General features: G+C 45.5%; 1 protein-coding gene across 3 annotated transcripts in view; it reads right to left on the reverse strand.

Annotated features, from left to right (window-relative positions):
* The window catches only part of tefu (Serine/threonine-protein kinase tefu), a 513274-nt gene that overhangs the window by 357088 nt on the left and 131702 nt on the right, over window positions 1-24484 (reverse strand). For all 3 annotated transcript variants that reach the window (XR_012895493.1, XM_075896220.1, XM_075896221.1), the window contains 3 exons: window positions 24162-24358; window positions 20208-20321; window positions 11349-11528 (listed from right to left, as the gene is read on the reverse strand). Coding sequence is in view for 2 of the 3 variants with exons in the window: in XM_075896220.1 (XP_075752335.1) it covers window positions 11349-11528; window positions 20208-20321; window positions 24162-24358 (491 nt within the window). In the remaining variant the exon portion in view is untranslated. The remainder of the gene's footprint in view (window positions 1-11348; window positions 11529-20207; window positions 20322-24161; window positions 24359-24484) is intronic.

The following is a 24484-nucleotide window of genomic DNA, read 5'->3' on the forward strand; positions in this document are numbered from 1 at the left end:
CTGCCGGTTGATTTATTCCGGATCCTGGGCCCACATTACACCATAACAAACTTGGCGAGCCCTGCCAGGATCCCGCCAGTAACATCTCGAACGCGGAAATCGCCAGTCAGGTGTGTGCACACAGCACAAGACGAGAGACATGGATCACGATAAGTTAGCGGCTGTAGCAGCTCAGTTAGGCTTGTCTGGCGCGGAACTTCGCGAATGGATTGAGCGAGAGCAAGTTAGGCAGAGAGATGAGCGCGCAGCTGAGAGAGAAGAGGCCAAAAAAGCAGCCGAGAGACAATGGTTAGCGGACGAGAGGCAACGGTTAGCAGACGAGAGGCAGCTGCAAATCCACCAACTTAAGCTCCAGCTTCAGGAAAGTGCTCAAAGTCAGCCATCTGCGACGGCAGCACTCGCCCCATCGGCAAAGCCGTCATGCCTGAATCCGCAGAAGTTACTACCGCTATTTGACGAGCGACGCGATGACCTGCAGGCGTATTTGCAGAGGTTTGAACGCGTGGCTACTGGGCAAGAATGGCCAAGAGAGAAATGGGGAGTAGCCGTAAGCATGTGCTTAACTGGTGAGGCACTCACTGTCATTGGTCGAATGACTGCTGACGAGGCCCTCGACTATGATAAAGTGAAAAAAGCCCTACTTCAGCGCTTCAGATTCACGGCACAAGGATATAAAGACAAATTTCGGAAAGCCCGGCCTGAAGATGGCGAAACAGGGAAACAACTAGCAGCAAGGATCTCGAGCTATTTTGATAACTGGATTGAGATGGCTGATGTGCCCAAAACATTTGAGGGTCTTCGTTACCATGTTATAGCCGAGCAATTCTTGCGTTGCTGTAATCCGAAGCTGGTCATCTTCCTGAAAGAGAGGGAATGCAAAACCCTTACATCCCTTTCAGAGTGCACCGACCGCTTTCTCGAAGCACAGGGGGTCAATAACATTGGTAAAATTGCAGATGATACAAAGGAGGCAAATAAACCCGGTGCTATGTCACAGTACAAACAGCCGAGTTGCTTTCTGTGTCACCGCAAAGGACATAGCGCTCCGGATTGTCGTGCGGTTCCGAAAGAGTCTGTGAAATGCAAAACATGTGGGCGGCTTGGCCACAAAGCCACCGATTGCAAGGATCAGAGCAAAGACAAGTCGGTGTCTTGTGCCATGATAGAACAGAAAAAAACAGGATTACTTCCCTATGTCCAAGTCCAAGGATGAGACATGCGCTGCTGAATGCCCCAAGAAGTGCGAGAACCAACCTATGTTCTTAGTCGACAACATGCCAGTGGTCGAAGGACGGGTGCTTGGACAACGCGCACGTGTCTTACGAGACACAGGGAGCAACACGACCATCGTCCGACGCGAGTTCGTGCCGGATCAATGCCTGACCGGGAAGATGGCAAGAGTTATGCTTTTGGATGGAAAGGCCAAGGAACTACCAGAAGCAAACATACAGATACACACGCCCTACTTCGTTGGTGATGTAAACGCTTTATGCATGACTAACCCTTTGTACGACCTCGTGCTCGGCAATATTCCAGGAGTAAAAGGACCACAGGAGCCAGATACTACCTGGGAGTACTCTGACGCCCTGTTCCCTGATTCGACTGGTTCGAGCAAAATCCCGGCGTGCTGGGAAAAGTCAACCTTGCTTTCTGCCGTCGTCCGGACGCAGGGGAAGACGGAGAGTATGATGAAGATTCCGCTAGTTGGTTCGCTAGAAGTAACCGGAGTGCAGCTAACTGAGAGCCAAAAAGACGACCCAAGTCTGAAGAGTTGCTTCAGCAAGATTGGGAAGGAGTTTCACTCCAATAAAGACACGACGTACCACTTTTCTGAAGAGGCTGGTCTACTGTATCGACATTACCACCTTTCTACGGGGAGGACCTTTAAGCAAGTAGTCGTGCCAAGGACACTTCGACAACACATTTTGAAGGTTGCACACGAGGGCATTATGGCTGGTCACCAAGGCGTGCGACGTACCACAGACCGTATCCTTGGGGATTTTTACTGGCCAGGTATGCATGAAGAAATCAGACGGTTTGTCAAGTCGTGCGACGTCTGCCAGAGGAAAACGCTGGACAAGATCCTAGCCGCCAAGCGCCCCACGACGAAGAAAGCTGTACAATCCTTTATCGGTCTTGCGGGCTTTTACAGGCAGTTCATTACGAACTACGCAGAGATTTCCATGCCCTTGACTGACCTTACCAAGAAAGGCCAACATCACATCGTATCGTGGGGACCGACGCAAGAAAAAGCATTCACCGTGCTGAAAGACAAGCTCGCCGCAAGTCCCATACTGCAAACACCGGATCTTTCGAAGCCTTTCGTGCTCCGTACTGATGCCTCAAGCACAAGCATCGGCGCAGTGCTTCTGCAAAACAGTGGGGACGATATTTTACATCCGGTTGCTTATGCTAGTCGCAATCTGCTGCCTAGAGAGGCCCGCTATTCCACAATAGAGCGTGAATGCTTAGCGCTCGTGTGGGCTGTTCAGAAGTTCCACATTTACTTATGCGGCAAACCCTTCATTATTCAGTGCGACCACCAGCCAATCCGGTACTTGCAGTCAGCCAAACACGTCAATAATCGAGTGTTACGATGGAGCTTACTAATGCAAGAGTACAGCTTTACCGTAGAATACATAAAAGGCTCACACAATGTAGGAGCGGACTACTTAAGTCGCATCTGAATTGCTCTAATCTTTCTCCACTTGTGTATTTTCCATGTGTATTTTTTTTTCATTACGTGCTGTGTGGATTACAACCATTCGGATTCGTGTGAACTTGTTCCCTCTTTACAAACGCGCCTGCACTTTTGCCTACTCACCGCCTGGCGTGGAGTGGAATAGTTGCTCACAACTATCTTAAGTGGGGGGTGGTGTGATGATGTGGATTGTGTGGCCCGTGACGGGGCGAAGAGGGAACGGCAGTTCTGCTCTGCGGTACGCCTTGGAGGCGAAGACGAGGAAAAGGAAGCGCGAGCGGGGCATGCGGCTCGGGCAGTTGGAGCGTGACACGGTTCGAACGGCAGCTGCTGGTCGGCGGTTCGGGTCGCGACATCGCTTGACCAGGCGTCCGGCAGCCTTGCGGACCTGGTGAGCTGGCTTCCCGCTCAGTGGACGGCACTGACACGGGGACCGGCAGCATAGTCTGTTCGTGGCCTGAGGTCCTGGGGCCCGAGTGGTGGCACGAGGTGGCCGCGGCTCATTATGGCGACGGGCCATTAACCTGCACTGCAGTGGCCTGGTGATCTACCGGCCTGCAGCACCACCATCACCACCACCAACACCTCACCACGGTCAAGGCAGCGTGACTGCACAAGGAACACCGGTGACGACCGACCTCGCCGCAGCGGCAGCAGTCATAACGGCGAGTAGGACAGTTCGTGTGCCGAGGCGCGTAGGACGTTTGGCATGTAAATAAGGAACGCTATAGTGTGTTGTGTGTGAATTGTAAGAGTTATCGGTTGTGTTAAAGTCTGTGTTGTGTGTACAGAGTCACCTGACTGCCGGTTGATTTATTCCGGATCCTGGGCCCACATTACACCATAACATTGGCAATCACGATAGTATGCGCAAAGCCCAATATTTCTTGCTGTAATGATGCGAAGAAAGATGGCAATGCTGTAGCTCTTAAGTCACGTGCACGGCCAACGTGCACAGATTGAAAACATAACTAGTAATTGCCGCAACAGCTGCACAAGAAAACGCGGTCGCTATCACCTTCATTAGGTGCGTAGTGTGGAGGTTGTGAGGATCTGAGGCGCGCCCGCGACCATTCCGCCACATGGCCACACCCTTTTGCTTTTCTGCTCTGGTAACGGCGTGCGGCGATAGATTGCGCCACGTGCGGGCGCAGCACGCGGTACGTGCGCACCGAGGGAGCTACTCTTTCCTCCGTGGTCGGCGTCGGGTAAGCACGTGTTTTCCTTCGTCCGAGTCCCCTTTGGGAATCGCCGGACTGTAGCCTGCCTGGGGTGGCCTGTGGCGCCTCGGCAGGCGTGTTTACTTGAGTGCTAGCTTCGGTACCATACGCTAAGCCCACAGCGGTGCCTAGTGCTTGAAGTGGTCGTACCACACCGAGCCGCACTTGCTGTAGGCCTACGCGTACGGCGTTTGCCCTAACACTCGCGACCAGACCCAGTGGCCATCGTGAGAGTGCGCAGCATAGCCGCGAGGGACCTTTTCCCAACCGGCGTGTCAAAGCTCGCCATTGCCAGCTGCGACGTGCTCGCGGTTGCCCCTTATTGTGAATGACCCCGTGCGGGTGCCTTTGCTCCCCGCGTCCCCGGAGCGGACGTTGTACTGTTGTTCGGGGTGCCGCCAACGGCAATAAAGTGTTGTGTGTTTTGTATTTGAACACTGTCTGCTTTACCGCGCCGTGCTAAACGCCTTATTAGTTGAGCGCGCGCGGAGCGGTGCGCTACATGCGAGTAGGTAGCGGAGTCACGGCCCTGTGGCTCGCTAAGCGTGAACCCGCAGTGATCATTCGCTGCAGTTAGTAGCAGGGTCACCATACGCGAGGGAGTGCTCCGCGTTTGTGCCTCCTGTGAGGCAGGGAAACGAGGACGCGGGCCGTTCGTGAAGGAGTGTGGGGTCTCGTATTGGCGGGCGCCTCCCCACGCCACGCTCTTGGAGTGAACGGACACAGAAGACATGGTCAGTACAAACCAACAACATACATACATTTACTTAACTCATTTAAAACGACGATATCGTCCGCCGAATTGATAGATCAATTGTAATTAACACGCTACATACAAACAACATAACACAGTAACACACAATACACAATTACATGACAGACACCATAACAGACCCAAGGCGGCGTCACCAATTCTGGACTCACCACGTGGGCCTACCGTAGGCGGCCCGCGGTGCCGTCCACGCAGACCCACCGCGAGAGACAACCGTTCGCGACAGCCGCCACGCGCAGAAGAGACTCGCTCAACTCTCACCCGCCACCAAGGCCTGCTTTCCGCCAGGGGTCAACGCCGGCACTACCACTCTACCAACAGTGGTACTCAACGCGAACACAACGCCATCTATCGCTTGGCGGTCGTCACCCGAAATGTGGCCTTGGGGCGAGACACGTGCGCCACGCGGCGCAAACAACTTTACAGGGATTGTCAGCACCCTCACAAGGTGCTAACACATCCTGTAAATCTGTTTGCACCTCATGGCGTACGTGTCTCGAGCATAAACCACATTTCGGGTTCACAATTACCATGCAATAGGGGTGTTGTGCTCGCAAGCATTTATCACCACCATCATCATCATGATTAGTGCGTAGCGCCGGCAGTTACCCCTGGCGGCAGGCCTGGGTGGCGGCCCTCTATGGTTCTATGGTAGGCGGCGGTTTGCGCGAACGGTCGTCTCTAGCGGAGGGTCTGCCGTAGGCGGCGCCACAAGCCGTCAGCGATGGGCCCTCGTGGTAAGTCAAGCGTTGACGAAGCCGCCTTGTGTGGGTTGTTGTGTTTGTTAGGTTTTGGAGTGTTGTGTAATGTTGTGTAAGGTTGTTTTAGCGTGCTGATCGCAATTGATGTTATAACGATGCAGCTGACGATATCCTCATTCGAAAAGCAGTTCAATAAATGTGCATTGTTTTGGTTTGTTCGGACCGTGTCTACTGTGTCCATTCACTCTGAGAGCGTGGCGCACTCCCCAAATCGAGGTCCCACAGTAGCTAATACAGGCGTAGATTTATTTATACAAGTACCTGCAGCGCCACGAGGGCATTATTGCAGTAGGGTAACACGAGAAAAAATAATCACGTAAAAAAAATATATGTTTACATAGACAAAAACAAAAAAGAATGAGCTGATAACAAAATGGTGTATGCAACAATAAAATGTAACGACATATAATTCAGGCACAATATCATCAAAAGAAGAAAATAAAAAATAAAAGACAGCACAAGCAAAAGCCAGGGGACAGCTAGCTTATAGCTCACGGGAAATTTGAATGTAAAAACAACTGGAACTAGGAGAGTGTTTTACAACCTGCTATACCTTTAGAAAGTCTGTTCCAAAGCGTGGAGGTGTGAAGAAAAAATGAATAATGAAACACATTAGTGCGGCAGCGCGTTTCAAGTACCTTGCAGTCGTGATCACAACGCACAGACAAGTGAGGGGGAAAAATTTACAAGTTTTTGTTAATACTTGTGAGATCAGAGTAAATACAGAAAAAAAAGTTCCAACTTCGTTGCTAAGCGGCGTTGGGCTAGGGTTTTCCAGCCAAGGTTGTCTTTAATTAATGAAATGCTGCTTTTATAGTTGTGATTACGAGAGACAAACCTGGCTGCGTTATACTGGATACACTCAAGTTTATTTACAAGACAAAGGGTGTCTGGCTCCTATGCTGCACAAGCGTACTCAAGTAATGAGTGAAGGTTCGTTTTATAAAGGTGTTCTTTCACACTCCTGGGCGCTTTGTGAAAGCTGTGTCTAATGAGGTTAAGCATTTTTGAAGATTTTAATGTAACATGTTCAATATGCCTAGTCCATGACAGATTTTCTGAAAAATAAACGTCAAGGTATTTGTAATGCTGTACCCGTTCAAGGTATATGTTGTCCAAATGATAATCCGATCTCACAGGCAAATGTTTGCGGGTAAAAGATATAAATTGACATTTAGTACTACTCAAAAATATACACCATGTGGAACACCAAGTTTTAATTGTGTTTAAATCGGTTTTTAGGCTAATGACATCATGTTTGTTTATTATGTTCCTATAAATGACGCAGTCATCTGCATATAACACGGCATTGCATTGAAGACCCTGCAAAATATCATTGGTATAAATAAAAAATAACAAAGGTCCCAAAGCAGATCCTTGCGGTACGCCCGAAGTAACTGTTATCCCAGTTGACATAAAGCCATTAATTATAACATGCTGTGTTCTTCCAGAAAGATAATTTTTAATCCAAACAACTATTGCCGGATGAATACAGAGAGATGATAATTTATGCAATAACAAATCATGAGGAACAGCATCGAAAGCCTTTCTAAAATCTAAAAATATGCAATCAACTTGAAATCCTGAATCGTAGGAGTAAAAAAGATCATGGCGAAATTCAACCAACTGTGTTGTGCAGGACAAGCCAGACCTGAACCCATGTTGAGCAGGTGAAAAGAAACCATTATTTCGAGGTGTTTCATCACAGCACGGTAAATGATATTGTCACGTGATTACGGATAGACCACAACGTCTGTTCACAGGAGCAGCAGTACTGGACGCCGAGCAGAACCGAATGTTTGACCACAAGCACAACAACCAGTCTCCTTATTTGTCGCAAAATGGCATATACTCGCATTGGCATAGCTCAATCTCGTTCCATGCCCGTGGCATTATGTTCTAACGTTTTACAATATACAGAAATCATCAAAATTGGTCTATAGTTATGCATAGAATGTTTAGGACCACTTTTATAAATGAGAGCAACTCCTGCTGTTTTCCATTGTATTGGTACAGAACTACTGTGTAAAGATTTATTGAACAAGACGACTAAAAAATTAGCAATTTCCTGAGGACGTGCTTCGTCACTTTCAGCTGCAGTTATCAAGTGGCCTCTAGCGAAGCATTAGCACGCTTGTTCGCGGCGCTGTGCCCTCGGCACTCCCCAAGGGTAGTCTGAATATTGTATGTTCTTCTGTATAACCCACCCCTGCATATAACCGGCACCCCCGACAGCAAACCACGGGAAAAAGAAAAAACTACCCGTGCAGACAACGCAAGGCCGCCTTCTTTACATTGTCATGAAGCCATGCCATAAAGCCAACTTGCACACCAAAATTCTCGTATAACTTGCACCCCAACTTGAGCTTAAAATGTTCTGTATATTTTATCACGTTGTACACGATAAAATATGTTCGCTCAGTGTTCAGCCAGGTATGGCTGAGTTGGCGAGAGTTCAATGCACGTGCTTGTTGGGACCAAAGGGCAAGTCATAATCATCAGAGCTTACCAAATTTTGTTGTCTATAATGAAATTTTGGCACAACTACAAATGTTTTCACGTGTCCCATCAATTTCGTTATAGCGGGATTTGACTGCACACTATTTGAATTTGCACACTATTTGAATTTGATTATAAATTATTCAACCAAAATCGCTATTCGCTTCAAATTCAAAGCATATAGTGATTCACTATTCACAAATGGTCACTGTCTTGCCATCTCCAGTTTTTCTCAGTGCTCTATGTCACACTAAAGCAGCACCACAAATCCAAGCCAAGTGCCACCACATGGTACACTCAGACAGCTCTGCCATCTGCTTCATTCAATGCAAAACATTTCTTTGCATACTGCAAGCATTTTTGGTGCCTTGCCATGCCGTGCCGGGCAAAGCTATAGGTCCTAAGGTCCATAATGTCTACGTTGAAGTCGCCGACTGGTATAAAAGACGGACAGGTGGATGCATACACGGATGCATGAACAGACGAACGGACAGATGGGTGGACACATGAATGGACGAACAGATGGACCATGCAGGTAATCATGCATTGTGCTGTCGTATGCTTATTTGCTGTACACATAAGATCGGTTTTTTACCCATACATTTTCGTTTTTCGTTGTGCAGGTGTTCAGTTTCGATATCTATTTTGTGGGGCATGATAGACACCAACTAGATCGACCCTAAGGAGCTTCGCCCCTAAAAGCTGGCACTGGCAGCGTTGACCCAACGAGCGCATAGAATAAATATCAAGTTCCCAGGAGGAATCAAACCCCAACATTCTGCATGATAATCAAGTATTCTACCACAGAGCTACGCCAGGTGTCGAAATTGCTTTTCAAGTAAACCGTAATGTTCATAAAATGTCAATTGTAGTTGCAGTGCTGGCTATCCAATCTTATGAACAGCACCTGCGTACTCCTATCATACAGTTGTCACGGTGGGTTAACAACAATTGTAGTGAAGCGCCATTCACTGACGCTCATTTTTCTAGCAGTGGCCAGGGCTGCCACCCTTGCTGGCACAAGCACCACACATCAGCTTACCACTTCTGGTGTTGCTAATACCGATATCCATTGCTATCGAATTGCAAACCACCATTCGAGTGTTACAAGTACCACTCATGCCCCTTTCCTTCACGTAGAGCCACCCCAAAAAGTTACTTTAATTCCGTACAAAGCAGCAACTTTGATTGCTCATGACTACCACCGAAAAGCAACCAATGCTGATTAGACCTAGCCTACAGTGTGGCATGGTTTGGCATGTTGTCGCGGAAAGTTTGTAAAAGACATGAAGATTGGGCATCAAAATGATTGCACTCAAGTACTAATCCAGGAGCAGCCTGCGTGATATGATGTTTAGGTTCGCGGACAGAAAATCGGTGCTGACAAAAGTTCGCCAAGCTTGTGCGAGTCCACATAGTGGCAGTAAAGGCAAAAGATTACGTCGGATTGCCAAATAGCTTTTAAATTTGAGGAAGACCTAGAAACGACGGCTCTTTTCATGACAGGAAACTTAAAGTGCATTAGATGAGGATGCAATCCCTTCCATGTGGAGCGTGCGCCGTCGGAGCCACGTCGGCGCCGGTGCAAAGGTTACTCTGACACCCAGGCGACAGACTGCACTTTTTCCTCACTCGCCGAGCCCGCGCAGTGCTGCCACGGTCTTGTCCGTTTCTTTTTCCCCGCAGTTAACATAAGAGGGCATCGAATGGCAACCGTGCGTATATGGTTCAGTAGTACTAATCACGGCCAAGTTCGGGGTGTGCTTATTTTGCACGTAAAAAAAAAAATCTGATTTTTCGCAACCAAACTAGGGGTGCACCTATTATGTGTTATGCGATAGCGTATATTATACGAGTAAATATGGTACATGTCTGTGCATACGTTTGTACATATCTTTAGCGTCATTTCATAACATCTCGAACCTTCTCTCCGCATGCTTTGCATAACATCTATTCTCATACTAGGTGAGATCTGCCAAATTTGTAATTTATTTTCAATCTACACATTTTTTTTTATATACAGTGGCCACACAGGAACATGAGCCCATTAAAATAACCCCTTGGAACGCCTAGACTGGAGGTAAAGAGCTTCGCTGTAAAAACAGCGCACAGCGCTATCAACAAATTCTTGGTGGGCTAATTATGCGGCCATGACAAAGGGACTGAAGACATGCGCCCTGCGCTGTGTAATGCACTTGATCACTGAGCTGCATAGACAATTCATCACTTTGTTGGTTAGTGCTCTGTCATTTGTGATGGTAAAGTGACGCAGGATTTGTGGAATGAACTACAAGTGCCTCACCCATTTCCTGAGCGCAGTATCATGGTAGCTGTGCCCAATGCACTTCTGGTGGAAGTAAGCTCTACAGTCACACCAAACGCCATGAATAGCCAAGTGGTTGTCTGTCTTTGTTGCGAAGTAATGAGGATGCTCTCAAAAACAGTTGTTTATGCAGTGGTCTTCTTTTCAATCAACGTACACGAGTGGTCAAAAGTTCCGAGGCTGCAGAGCCATAAGATTAGATGGAATTGCAGACGGGGAATCACTGACTGCCCCTACAGATATGCCCTAATGTAGAGAACTTCAGTATAATGTAGATTTTTATGAAATTATATGAAATGAAGTTTTCACTACTTTGTTCACATCCATCAAATACCATGCATTTTTTACCTCAATATAATGAATAATAATAATAATATGTGAGATTTTACCTCCCGAAATCATGGTATGATTATGAGAGATGCCGTAGTGGAGAGCACCGGAAATTTTGACCATCTGGTGTTTTTTAACGTGCACTGACATCGCACGTTAAACAGGCCCCTACCATTTTGCCTCCATCGAAATGTGACCACTGCGGCCCAGATCGAACTTATAACCTTCGGGCCTCGATATAATGCATGGTACTCATCCATGATTTCAATGTAACAAGGCTTTCCCGGCAGGCACACAGGAAAACTGATGCGATTGGTTTAGTTTTCTGCTGACACCAAAGATTATACTTTTAACTTACCTGTGGCTTTCACAAAAACATTTTTCAAATCACACACCACATGACGAAGAGCAACCACTAAAGCAGTGCAGTGAGTTTTCAGTCAGCAACACTGGGGCAAGGGGTGCACTCCAGCGTTCTCCTCACTTCAAGAGCGGCACAGAGAAAGAGCATTCGGTTTATCTGTGCAGTGTAGTGCACACTGAATCACTCATTGCTCTACCACCCCCCGTACCCAGCATTGCTCTAAGTTATTTCCAAGCCAGCAGATTAGTTACATGCATTACAAGGTATTTCCGAAGACTACCACTATGCTACGTAATGCGTGATCATTCAAAGTTGCATTTTGTTGCGAAGACCCCTTGGGACACAAACGGCAGCCCCAAACAGCAGCATCGCGCTCACCAGTGGAAGTGTGGAGAGCAGACAGGCGTCCAGCTCCTGTGGCAGAGCACCCAGCACCCACTCTGAGGCCGGTGACGGTCCCCCCTCCACGTACGATAGCAGGGTCTCTAGCAGGCCGAGCCAGGCTGGCATTGCCTCCCAGGGCTGCAACAGCTTTTCAGTGCAGTCTCGCAGGCAGCTCTGCAACACAAGCACAGATTCATTTATTTGATACTTTCAAACCTGCATTGGAGGTCATTACAGGGAGGGTGTGTCACATAATACATAATATTCACATAAACAAAACAACATTCAACAGCACACAGAAATAACAGATGAATAATCAACATCAGAAAAATAAGCAACAAACATACAGGTGACGTCGAGTGAACTCGCGCCTATTGTGGACATAATAAAGTTATTTCACTCACTCACTCACTCACAAAGAGTGACTATACAGATAAAAATCTAGAAACAAATGTTTGCACGAGAAGTTGATGTACATCAATACAAAAAAAACAGCCTAATACATCTTCAAAATTGACTGATGTTGTTTGTTGAATAACCGCATTAGGTAAACTATTTCGCATTTATGTTACCACCGGAAAAAACGAGTAGCGGAAAACATTAGTGCATGTGAAATACGGTTTAATAGCTCCACCATTATTGAGACCATCACAACACCTTCTAAGCAGCTGAAGATATAAACCCTTGTTTTTTTTTTTTTTTTGCCCACTTTTAACCTTAAGAAATTGGACCCCATGTTTGAGATATTTCAGACTCAAGCTCACAGGACTTCAACGAAACCGTGATGCTGTCTATGCATTGGTACTTAGTGCATATGAAACAGACCGCTAATTTCTGTATTCTCTCAATTTTTTTTTCTACAGTACCTTCCGGTGAGACAAAATTCTTGGATACTCTAAGACTGGTCATATGATTGTTTTGTAAGCCTTTAGTTTTGCATCCGGTGTGGAATTTTCCAGTTTTTCTTTAGGAAATACAGTTTTTTATTTGCCTTAATACAGGTCTTATCGATATGTGAGAGCCACTGCAATGTGTGCATGATACTAACTCCTAGGTATTCAAAACAAGTGGCATCACTTTAAGGTTATTTTCGATGTTATACACTTAAACGTGAATATGATGAAATTGATAAATTCCTGGTAGAATTTGTTATAAAGAGGAATTCATTATACGGAGGTTTGGTATGAAAATTCGAAAAATAAATGCACAAATTAAACGAAAGGGGGACTGAAGGCAGGGCTGACCCAAAACACTTATTTTACAGAAAAAACTGTGTTATTATTGCAACAGCAATTATATGGACACTCTCAAAGGGTTTTTGCTGTCGCCGCCATGTTCCGTAACAAGTCCAAATTAATTACATGTCCACGCACATCATAACTTTCACGAGCGAGTAAAAGTGCGCTAGCGCTGCTGAAGCAGAGATCAAATCAGTCAGCCCATTCCTATCGCCTGGAAAGTGCATAAGATAACATCTCCCGCGTGTTGGAACTGCCGTCGAAGCATGAAACAACACAGGAAGGGGAGGGGAGAGGATCGCTCGAGTAGCAATAATGAACTCGGATTTTAAGAGCGGTCGTGATTGCTGGCGCGCTTGCTATCTCGGCAAGCATCAATGCAGTTTCAACGCGAAGGGACTGTGCGAAAAGAACACTTCTCCTGGGAGCGGCCGTACTTGATCACACAAGTGTTTTATAGAAGTTCCGCGATATCAGACCCAAAAGAATTGGCTGCCAGCTTTACTTCTTATAATATTAATATTCTTATGAGTTCATTGTATTGCATTCAACAGGCCGTCATGTTGCAAGCACTAATCAGTTAATCACGAAACCTACGAGCCTGCAAACCTGCGACACGGCGCAAGACGGAAGCGCATGACGAGTCGACTTCCGAAGATCCATCGTCACAGAGGTCTCGGAGAGTTTACATCAGCGCCTAATCCGACATCCCCCGAGTGGTGACGACGCGGTTGTCCGAAATTAAGAAAAGAAAAGCCACAGTTTCGTTGCAAGGGCGAAGCAATGAATGCGATAGCAACTTGGAATGTAACACTAGGACAGCAAGCAGATTGAAACGTGCAGCGCGCACGAAAACAACATACACAGGAAGAGAACAAACTAAACGTTTAGTGGTCAACACTTAACGTGCTGTTTAAACAAAACCGAGGCACGAAACGTAATCACAGGTACAGATCTGAGTGCAAATTAACAATCGCCCCAGTTTATACTTCGCTATGCGCCCGGCAACTACCGTATGTACTCTCATAATCCTCCTACTTTCTTTGCCGGAAAACCGATGGAAAGTTGAGGGGTGCGAGAATTACGCGGAGAAAACTTTCTACGAAAACGTACAGAGCGGAAAAGAAAACGAAGTGGCCGCAAATCGGGATTCTCACACCAACAACCAACAGCAAGCTTTAAGAAGTACTAATTAAAACTTACCTCAACAATAAAAGCAGAGGTTCAACACAAGACAAGATTTAATTGAGACACAAAAAGTGGAAGCAAATAGTCGAGAATTAGAATACCATACGCAAAGTTTGCGGACATTGTGGGCGTAGCGGTAGCGTTCGTCGCTCAACAGGAGCCCTCAAAGGTAAGCGTGGGACGTCAGTATTGGGATGATGGCTATTTAACAGAATTGTCCACAGTTTCCTTCTTAAGAAATAAAGTTTACCAATAACCCCAAGGGCCTACCGGCGGCCCTGTTGCCGTTCTTTAGTGCATTATCCATCACTTGCAACTTGAAAGCAGCCGTACAGCTTCAGTATCGCCTCATAACTTGACAAGGTTACCGACGCAACATACAAAACACGCCGCAACGCACGCTGGCCACTTCGGCTTGGATTGGATTGGATTGAATCTCTGTGCAATAGTACGCTTGATGCTTAGGAGATGGCGCCAGATGACGTGCGCTATCATCATCAGTGGTTGGAAAGAGCAGACGACATTATTGCAGCAGTTTTTGGGAGTGCGATAATTACTCGAGTAAAAAAAAGAAATCGTATTTTTGTTGGGCGATGTGGCGGGTGCGAGAATTGTGCGAGGATTACGCGTGTAAATACGGTAAATGCAATCGTTCTGATCAATGTCGAAGGTGCGCGATACTTTCCACCAAACGACAAGCATTTAAGCCCCCCCCCCCCCATTCGCAGGGCAAAGTAAGCGTGGGAGATAGGCGCACGTCGGCGCATCGTGACAAGCTGGGCACCGAGCGCGTGCTGGAATTTTTTTCTCTTTTTTTCTTGAGTTGCATATACGGGGAATGACGGCGGCATGGCGACAGCAAAAAACCAGCCAAGACTGTCCATATAACTGGTCGCAATAAAAAAAAATTAGCCCCGTGTCGGAATGTTTCACTGCAAATGTTGTCGAAAGATGATAGTCGTGCGCCTTGAGAGAGTGAACAAAGTGTTTATTTGATGTTTTGCGCAAGAAAATCGGTTAATTGTATTCTGGAGGCGCTGCGTTAGAGAGTCTTGATCAGTGCAGCGAAGGTGAACGAGCGCATCGAGGCACGTTAGACACGAGCGCTATCTGGCATTCATCTTCGAAAACGAAGGATGGCGTGCGAGACTGTCTCGTAGGCGATAAGGTATAAAACGCAAAGCGGCGGGTAGGTGCCAACACCGTGCCGTCCTAGCCAAACGTTGGAAACACTTGCCTTTTTGTGCATAGCGTTGCATTGTCAGCGCAGCGCGATAAATGCTAGGGTCCTTAGAATTACTTATCTATGCCTTCTCTAATATAAAGAGACACACACAGAATATTGACATGTTGTTATTGTGCCTCAGATATGCGGAATAATTGCTTTTTAATTGACAATCACACATTTATGAACACTCAAACTTGAGCAATATTGGTGGGCACTGCGGATGGGGTTGAATTTTGGCCGTTTCAGATATCGTTTCAACGGACAAAGAAACAAATGTACAGAAAGAAACAAGACAAAAATTTTTGCGTTGAAATATCCCAAGAAAAACTATCGTAAATAAAAAACGCAAAACTGAATGTCGCCGGGGAATGTCGCTGAAAATGAAGAGCGAACGACACAGACACGGATACCGCGGAACACGATTCAGTAAAGCCCCCTCCATATGCAGCACGGCCTCACATACCCCATGTGATGCAAACTAAAAGCGTGGCACTGCCAATGTACAAAAGTAGTCTTTTTTTTTTTATTTTGGATTGGAATGGAGGGGGAACACCCACGCATGTGCCCACAGCAGCAAGAACGTTGGCAATGCCTGCCTCGGTGCTCACCCGCACGGAATATGAGCGCTCGCTTTCGCCCGGTGCGCCGTGCACGCCACTACTGCTGCTTGGCGCTTCGTCGGCAACGGGGCAGCCGCGGAAAATGCATACTCATACCGAAATGCGGGGCAAAATTCCTAGATTGTCCGTGGAGAGAACTCGTTATATTGAAGTTGTCTCCTGCTGTTACTTTGTTACATAGAGGTTGCAAATGCATAAGTTTCAATGGAGCAACGACGGGGAATAAAAAAAACTTCGTTATATTGAGAAATTCGTTATATAAAGGTTCGTTATAAGCAGGTTTAACTGTACATGAATAGCACTTCCCACCCCCTTGAGTGTGACTGTGGGTGAATTTTTTCCGAGAATGTCTTTGTACATCACTTGGTACAGCATCTGATGTGCAACTTGAAGGTTGTGGGTCAGGTCCCAACCAAAACCAAGCTGTTTTTAGGTGCGAAGCATCTTAGGGTCTCTGCTTGTCAGTTTATCGTATTTACTCGCATAATTTTCACACCCCTAATATTTTGCCAGCTTAGCTAAAAAAATATTTACTTGCATTTTTTGCACTCCTTGATTCCGCCTGAGCCCACTCACGGGCGCATGCACGAAAAGCTTTGAACCTTTCGGTGCTTGGGATGGGTGTGCGCCTCGCAGAGCAGAGAAGCGCAGTCCAATGGGCTGCGAGTGATAACTTCTTCCAAGGACTTCCTCTGAACTAGGGTCCCTAGAATACTGTACCTGAACACTCATACCTGTTGATGGGTCGCCGGAACTGCTCGAGTGTTTGCTTCCCCCAATATCCCCATCTCTGTCACCACGTGAATGTATGCTCGCATCATAGCACGGTCAATTTTCTGCACCGGAGGCATGCAAGAGCCTGTCGTGCCAAACTGTTCACACTATTCTCTGCGCTCACACTGCAATGCATGCATTGCATTGGTCGATTTCGAAAGTTTATGTTTCACTTTATCTGGCCGACGCATTTTTACAGTTCCCTTGCGATGAGCTACAGTAATGAAGTTTAAAGTTTGACGGAAGCCCGCCTGGTCGGGATGATACATGGTTGAAAGTAGAAGACCTGGAGACACTGCGTCGACCAAAGTAAATGTTTAAAAACACACAGAAAAAAAAACGTTTTGGCTCCCACACAGGAGCCTTGTACATAAGTGAAATGAAAACATGTGTAAAGCAGTTCGCCTTATGTACATATGAATATATCACGCAGGCAGCGCGCATATATACTGACGGCAGATTACCATCATTCCAGTTTAAAGTGCGTGAAGTGGTTTGTATCACGAGGAACTCAAGATAAAGATGCCGTGACAGTCCTTTTTCTTTTGCGAGAACACATGCCTTCTACCAGGCAACTGTGTGACCACCTGACACATGCTCAGCCAAGGCACTAGATTTGACATTCACTTTCTTCATGCCATAAATGTGCTGCTAGAGGCATCGTTCAAAGTTGCCCCTTTCACCGATATACACATCGTCGCAATCCGCGCACGGAACAGCATACACCACACCAGGGAACTTCACTTTGGCTAATCTGTCCTTCACATTTACGAGTGACTGTTGTAGTTCTTGGTCCGGAACATATTCCACATGGACGTTGTGGAAATGCAGAATATAGCCAAGGGCTTCGCTTATGGAGGGAATATATGGTATTCCCGCTTGCTTTTGACCAGATGCAGCACAGGGCAATTGTGGACGTGCAATTTGTTGATCGCCAGCGTTCAAGAATGAATTCGTATAGCCACAGGCTGACTGCTTTACAGATGTTTTCATTTCACTTGTGAACAAAGCTCCCGTGTGGGAGCCGAAACGTCCTTTTTTCCCAAGTGTTTTTAAACTTTCACTTTCGTCGGCGCAGTGACTCTAGGTTTTCTACCTTCAACCAACTACAGTAATTACGACGAAATTAAAGCTCGCTGTTGTAAATTTTGTCGAAGAAAACAGGAATTGTGCCACCGCCAAGCAGTTCAAGGTGAAGTACTTAAACGTGTAACGATCTGCGCGATCAGAGAGCGAGAAGGCAGAAGAGTGTACACTTGCTAAAGCAAGTTGCCTGCCATATCGAAGGTCTTTTCAATTTATGTAAGGATGCTAAGATCTTCCGGTATCGCCGTAACGCAGGACCTAGTTTTTCCTAGCATTGTCGAGAAAAGCTTCATAAAAAGGGGCTTTCAATGCGCTCTACTGAACTGAGCACGATGCACTTTGGGAGGGTGGTGGCAGCGGCTGCGACGATGATTCCCATTCGGACTTAGCGATCAGCGATTCTCACTAGACCGCGCCTGACTGTATCTGACTGGTTAAAGTACATGCTAAATCTATTAAATTAACAAGTACGCTGTTTTTGCTCAAATTTATTCTTTTTTTAATGTATATACAAGCATGCATTAGGACTGTGCCACAATATTCGTATGCTCGTGCAAAATGCTTGCATAATTTGCGCACCCCCTTCTCGGGGCCCCAAAATCATGAAAAAAGTGTGCAAATTGTGCGAGTAAATGCGGTATATCGCCATGGTGTGTCATGTAGTCACGGTCCATCATGAAAGGGTATGTGCCACAAAAGTCAGGTAAGTCGCACTGCTCACCACCGGTTCACTAAAAACGAAACAGGCAACAGTTATCCCAACAGATAGCCGACAACGTTCGTGAAGCTGATGCTCCTTTTGCTGCACGCCATAGGGAACTGAAACCAAACATGCAGGGAAGAAGGAGAACCACCTTGAGCTCGCCTGAATTCTGGCACAGTTTTTTGACTGGAGCACAAGCACCCTTCTTGCCATGCCCAATTTTAGGCTTGGCAGCTCTCAAAACACTGCATGCTTACCCCCCCCCAGATTTCACATTATCAGAGCTGAAACACCCTTCCCTAGACGTTTCGCTTTTCCCATAGTACACACCCCCATTTTTCTTGTCGATTCATAATTGAACTTGAGACACAAGAATAGACACAAACACAAGAGAGGATACTGGACAGAGCGCCACTAACAACCGTTTTCCCAAATATGCCTACAAATATAACTTTATCAGTGCAAGCTCAATGAACTTTTTCGGGCATTTATACAATACTACTACAGATGTGTCACAAACGCACATGTAACCTTTTTGCCTATATAAAACTCTTCCATCACTTCTCTGGCTGTTCTCTCTCTACTTCTGGTGATCATCCCCTCATCAGATAAGCGTGGTCCGCAAGAGCATGAAAGGCAGTCCCAAATATGCTTAGGCGAACTTGGGCTCTCTGTATCTTGCTCACCATTGTGCTCATGCTCCCTGTTCCGATTATTTAAACACTTACCAATTTGTCCAATGTCCGCACACCTACTGACGAAGATATATATGTGCGTGTATATGTGCAAATAAATCAGTTGTTAGTGCTGCTCTGTACCATGACCTCTCTTGTGTTTTTGTCTATTTTCGCACCTTAAATTCAATTATGAACGTACACCAAATAGTCCAACAAAAACTTCTTTTTCTTGTTGACTATACAGTAAACTCTCGGTAAACAGAGATCTGTTAAATGGAATTGCTGCTTAAATGGATCAACTGTCTTTTATATGATTGGTTTAGTACTTGAATTCTGGACCCCTGGTTATCTCTCAGTAAACAAAACTGTTAAATGGAACATATTTTCTTGGTCCCTTCAGGTTTTGTTTAACTACAGTCTACTGCAGTTACTTTCTGTTTACGACATATATACACTACATTTTAAAGAAACAACAAATAGTGTCTCCTATGCCTTCTTTGGCTTTATTGTATGTTAGTTTCATTGAATACAGCTTCCCATAAATACAGTCACATTAGGTTGTCTCTAACAAATAAATGAGCCCTTTGATCAAATCTCCTCCTCATTGGATTGGTGTTTTCAAAGGTGCTGATATGTGATGTTTAACGTCCCAAAAGCGGCATATGATTATGAGAGTCGCATTTTCAAAGGTGCTTGCCTACAAAGAAGGCATTAGGCACATCCTAAATGCAAAAAGAAACACAAAATACAGTTGAACTGCATAATAGCTCCGCAGATAGTGGGATAAACTTTCTAAATAAGAATTTTCCATTACCCAAAGATCTTTATGGATCGTCTCACAGCTCTGCGCTACAAATGGATAAACGTCAAACTTCAATTTCACAACAGTTAGATTGATATGTGGTGTTTAATGTCCCTAAATCACCATATGATTATGAGAGACGCCGTAGTGGAGGGCTCCGGAAATTTCGACCCCCTGGGGTTCCTTAACGTGCACCCGAATCTGAGCACACGGGCCTACAACATTTTTGCCTCCATCGAAAATGCAGCCGCCGCAGCCGGGATTCGATCTCAACAGTTAATCACAACAGTTAACAATCACAACAGTTAACCTCAACATAATGACGTTGGTAAAACTGGCCCTTTGCTTCAATTTATAAAAATTTCACTACAGCTGAATCTCGGTAAACATAAGGCAATAAGACTGGAAAAATTTTGTTTTATTTAACACAACATTTGCTTACAGAGAGATGTATACACATATGTAAGCTGGACAACTGTGCTCTCTCGTATATCACCTTATTTATAGTACTACAGCACTTTCTATTGCCGAGTTTACCTGCAGCTTCTCGATGAGAGGGCTCTCAAACAGGTCTTGCTTCACTTGCATTCGCCACAAGCGTGTCAGTAAAATGGCACCCGTAACTCCAGAGCAGAGGCACGCTGGCAATGTCTGCACAAGAATCAGAGTGCTAAGGTAGTTTGACTACGGACACCATGTTTATGTGTGAAGCAGTGCACAGAGACAAGGCACAGAAGAAACAAAACGACAGGACAGCCGCTGCGTTCATTTTGGGCCTTGTCCTCGTGCGCTGCTTTACACGTAAACACGAAATACCACCAACTTGCCCAGTTTTAACTTTACTCACGAACCCTGGCATTGTAGTCTACTGGTGGAATGACAAACTAAGCAACATTTCTCCCACTAAGAGGACCAGCCCTGACAGCTGAGGCCAAGGTGGGCATCAGGACACTCAAAGGCACTTAAGCACTAGTCCTATTATGAACTTGATAACACTAGATTTTCAAGTGAGCCTCTTGCTTGTAGTACAATTATTCTACCACAGAATTCACACAGCAGATTACCAGCATGTTAAGGTGAAAGTCTTATATGTGTCATCAGAATGATCACGTGACAAAAAGCAAACGCCTTCTACAAAGCAGCACATGAATCACAATAAAGAAACCGCACACCAGTTGCATGGTCACTTTATGGAATAAGTTTTCATTGAAGTGGCCTTAGTGCGATTTTAAAAAATGTAGAAATGAAAAAAAAATGTCATTCATACGATTTTTACAAATAAAAATTTAAAAAATGGTGTTCACGTGACTCTCACTTCAAGTTTGCACAAGCAAGAAGCCAAGGCTATAAACAAGAAAACAATATGTTCCCAGATACAGATTGTGAGAAGAGCCTGCACCACTACTGTATCGCAGGTTGTTCCCAGATACAGCAGACGTCATGAAAAGCTTTGCGGAGATGCTCCGGCTGCTCGGAGAGCATAAAAGCAACAATATTCACGAGATGTATGGGGGAGCCAAAGCACAGAAAAGCAAATAAAGAGACAGTGTACCGTATTTACTCGCATGATAGGCACACTTTTTTTCCAGAAAATCTGGCGTAAATTAGGGGTGTGTCTATTATACAGGGTACAATTTCCAAAAATTTTATTTTCGATGACGGCATAGACCACTCATAACGCAAATCGCCGAAGTCATGAACCCAAACAACGTTCTTCATAGGCTACACTAGTGCAAAATGTGATAAGTATGCAGTCTTGTGTGTCTGAGAATCGAGGCATCCGGTGCGGTGTGCTTACAAGAGTCCGAATTTCCCAAAATTGACTTCAAGAGAGCCGCCAAGTTACAAGAAAATGAATGCGAGAAAAATATTAAAGTGCTATTGCGGAAGTTCACCTATTGTGTTTTAAGCCACCTAGATTATGTGCATTATTACGGCTGAACAATCATTCGATTTCATGGGCTCGCACCAGATATCCATAGACATTGCTATCGAATCACAAACCACCATTCCAGAGTTACAAGCACCACCCACGCCCCCTTTCTTTCTCATAGAGCCATTCCAAAGAGTTACGTTGATTTCATACAAAACTGCAACTTTGATCGCCCACGACCGCCACAAAAAAAAAAAAAAAAAAACAACGCTGATTAGGCCTAGCCTATGGTTCCTCATGTCGCAAGAAGTTTGTACAAGACAGCATGAAGATTAGGCGCCAAAAAGATCGCACTCAAGCACTGATCCAAGAGCAGCACGTGTGATACGATGTTTAGGTTTGCGGACGGAAAATCAATGACAAAAAATGTCCGTCGAGCTTATGCGAGTCTGACTAGTAGCAGCAAAGACGAATGTTTGCGTCGGAAAGCTTTTAAAGGTGCCCTGCAACACTTTTAGAGCATGGTCAGAAAACGCGGTTGATCGATAGTAGAGGCTCCTGAGAACACGCGAGCTAAATATTATAACGCAACATGCAGCCCGAAACTTCTAATAAATTATCAGTCAGCTAAAAATTGTTTTTCTTCTCTTGAGAAATGACGGAAGACGCTAAAAAATCACGCGTAGAAGGCCATCTATCAGCCATTGGCCGATTTGAACATAGAGCGCTCGGTTGTTACAAGGATTTCCGTGGGAGGCCGCGACTTGTCCACGCATGCATGCGCGATCATACGATAAAAGCCACGTATTTGAAGAAAAAAAAAAAAGTGCTCATGGTCACGAGGCATGCGTGACGTATTTTCTTTAACCTTGCCATTCCTTTCTGCTTAGCCTCCAGCGCTTTCACCTGAATGAGAGAAGAGAGAACGCGATCGCAATGTGCGACAATTCTTTCTTTGTAGCTCCGCTCGTACTGGACAGATTCTTAAAATTTTGGGGGCGTTGAATTCGTGAGGCAATAAGATCTTTCAGTGAATCCATTTCATGGTTACTTAAATAAGTGTTTCAGGGCCCCCTTAAATTTGCGGACGAGGGAGCAAACAAGATAACGAGGACACTCTTCTTGACAGGAAACTCAAAGCTCACTTGACAGGGAGGCGGTAGCACGTTCCATGCGGAATGTGCGCGAACGGAACCCTGCCAGCGTCAGTGCAAATGTTACTCCGACCCACAGGCAACTGCCCTTCTTCGCTTGGAGAGCCCGCGCAACTCTGCCACGGTCTTTTTTTTTTCTTTCATCTATCCTCACTACAGCTATTGTAAGAGGGCGTAAAAGTGCAACCATTTAAATACAGTACAGAAGTTCTGATCACGACCAAGTTCGGGGTGTGCCTATTATGTGTGGAAATATAAAAATTCGATATCTCACATCCACACTGGGGGTGCACCTATATGTGAGTAAATACCGTATTTACGATGCTAATCAATGCTAACTTACTGAGTAGTGATTTAATTAGCAAAAAGTTACATCAGTGACGGTTAATTACTGAACTTTCGACATGGGCATAAAGAGCATAGTAAAGCAGCCACCTCAAAAAGCCTCTTTTGTCTTTGCCTGTTCTTAGGCAAATGCATAAGGGCCCTGTGACTTTCTTTACTGCTGTATTTCAGACCACTCTCGAAGCAAGCCTTAGTGCTTGAAATTTTAACTACCTGCAACTTGGCTACAGCCATCAGGAAAGCTGTCTTGCAAGACGATCAATGTACAAAAAAGATGCTGGCGTCTCATTTGTTTCTTTTCAGCTAAACATGCAAATTAAACTGTCACAAGCGAGTTAATCTCTACATAGAAAGGTGCCATCCAAGCAATAAAGGCGCATTATTGCAGCTTGAACAACAATTAGTGCAGTCAAGTTAACTGGACTAAGCATACAAGGCATTTTTTATATCCAGGCACACAAATGTACGTGCATGAATTGTGCTAACATTCCAACATGCATGTACAGTCAGGGCGAAAAGAAATGCTAACATGCAGAATTTACATTTTCAGCTGTTTCACATTTATTTTCAAACTGGTGCTGCCTGGTTAGTGCTAAAAAGCCACTAGATCCATCTTTGACAAAATTGAGAACCATCTTGCATGTGTTTATCGTTACTGCCAACAAGGTCAGAGCGTGATGAAAACAGTGCGCTGCACTGTTTGCATTTCTTTCCATCACCCCTTTACAATTGTTTTACATAATAGACTAACACAGATACAACAGTCTCGACAGAAAGACACCACTGGACCAATTTAGGCAAGGACGAATGTGCATGTAACCACCTTAAGGCCTGATTTTTCCTTGGAGCTATAGTTAAAGTCTTGCCGAGAGGAATGCTTCAATAGGTTCACTATTACTGAATTGTTCTCGCGAGCTCAGAAAGTAAGCTTCACGGCAAACACTGTCTTATGCATGCAAGCGGCATTTATTCATTGCCTTCTCTTTCACAAGACATCCCTGGAAGCACACTTCACATTATGCCAATATCTCATTGCAGGCATTTTACATAAGAGGCCTTTATGTGTGCAGTCTTTTGTTTGAAATATTTGTATCGCCAAAGGGTGAAACAACAGCCTACCTCTGTTGAGTCAAGGAACGCCAGGCCCTGCTTAACAAGTGCGTCAAGTGTGGCCTCCCAGGCAGTCTCAACAACAGTTGCTGTCTTGTATTCACTGCCCGCATTCGTGACTACACAGTCTGTCCGTGAAACAGCAGTGATCCGACGCTCAAGGTCAGCGTCCAGCCCTGCCCTCCATGGGTACGGGTCGTGCCACACTGCGGCACATAAAGAGAACCCTGCCAGCTGACGCACAAAGATACATGCATGAGCACTCTCCATACAAGAGCTGTACATTCTGCCCAGTTATACCCATCACAGAGGCAAACATAGGTGCACTGAGC

Source organism: Rhipicephalus microplus, chromosome 5 (assembly GCF_043290135.1).
Source record: "Rhipicephalus microplus isolate Deutch F79 chromosome 5, USDA_Rmic, whole genome shotgun sequence".
NCBI lineage: Eukaryota > Metazoa > Arthropoda > Arachnida > Ixodida > Ixodidae > Rhipicephalus > Rhipicephalus microplus.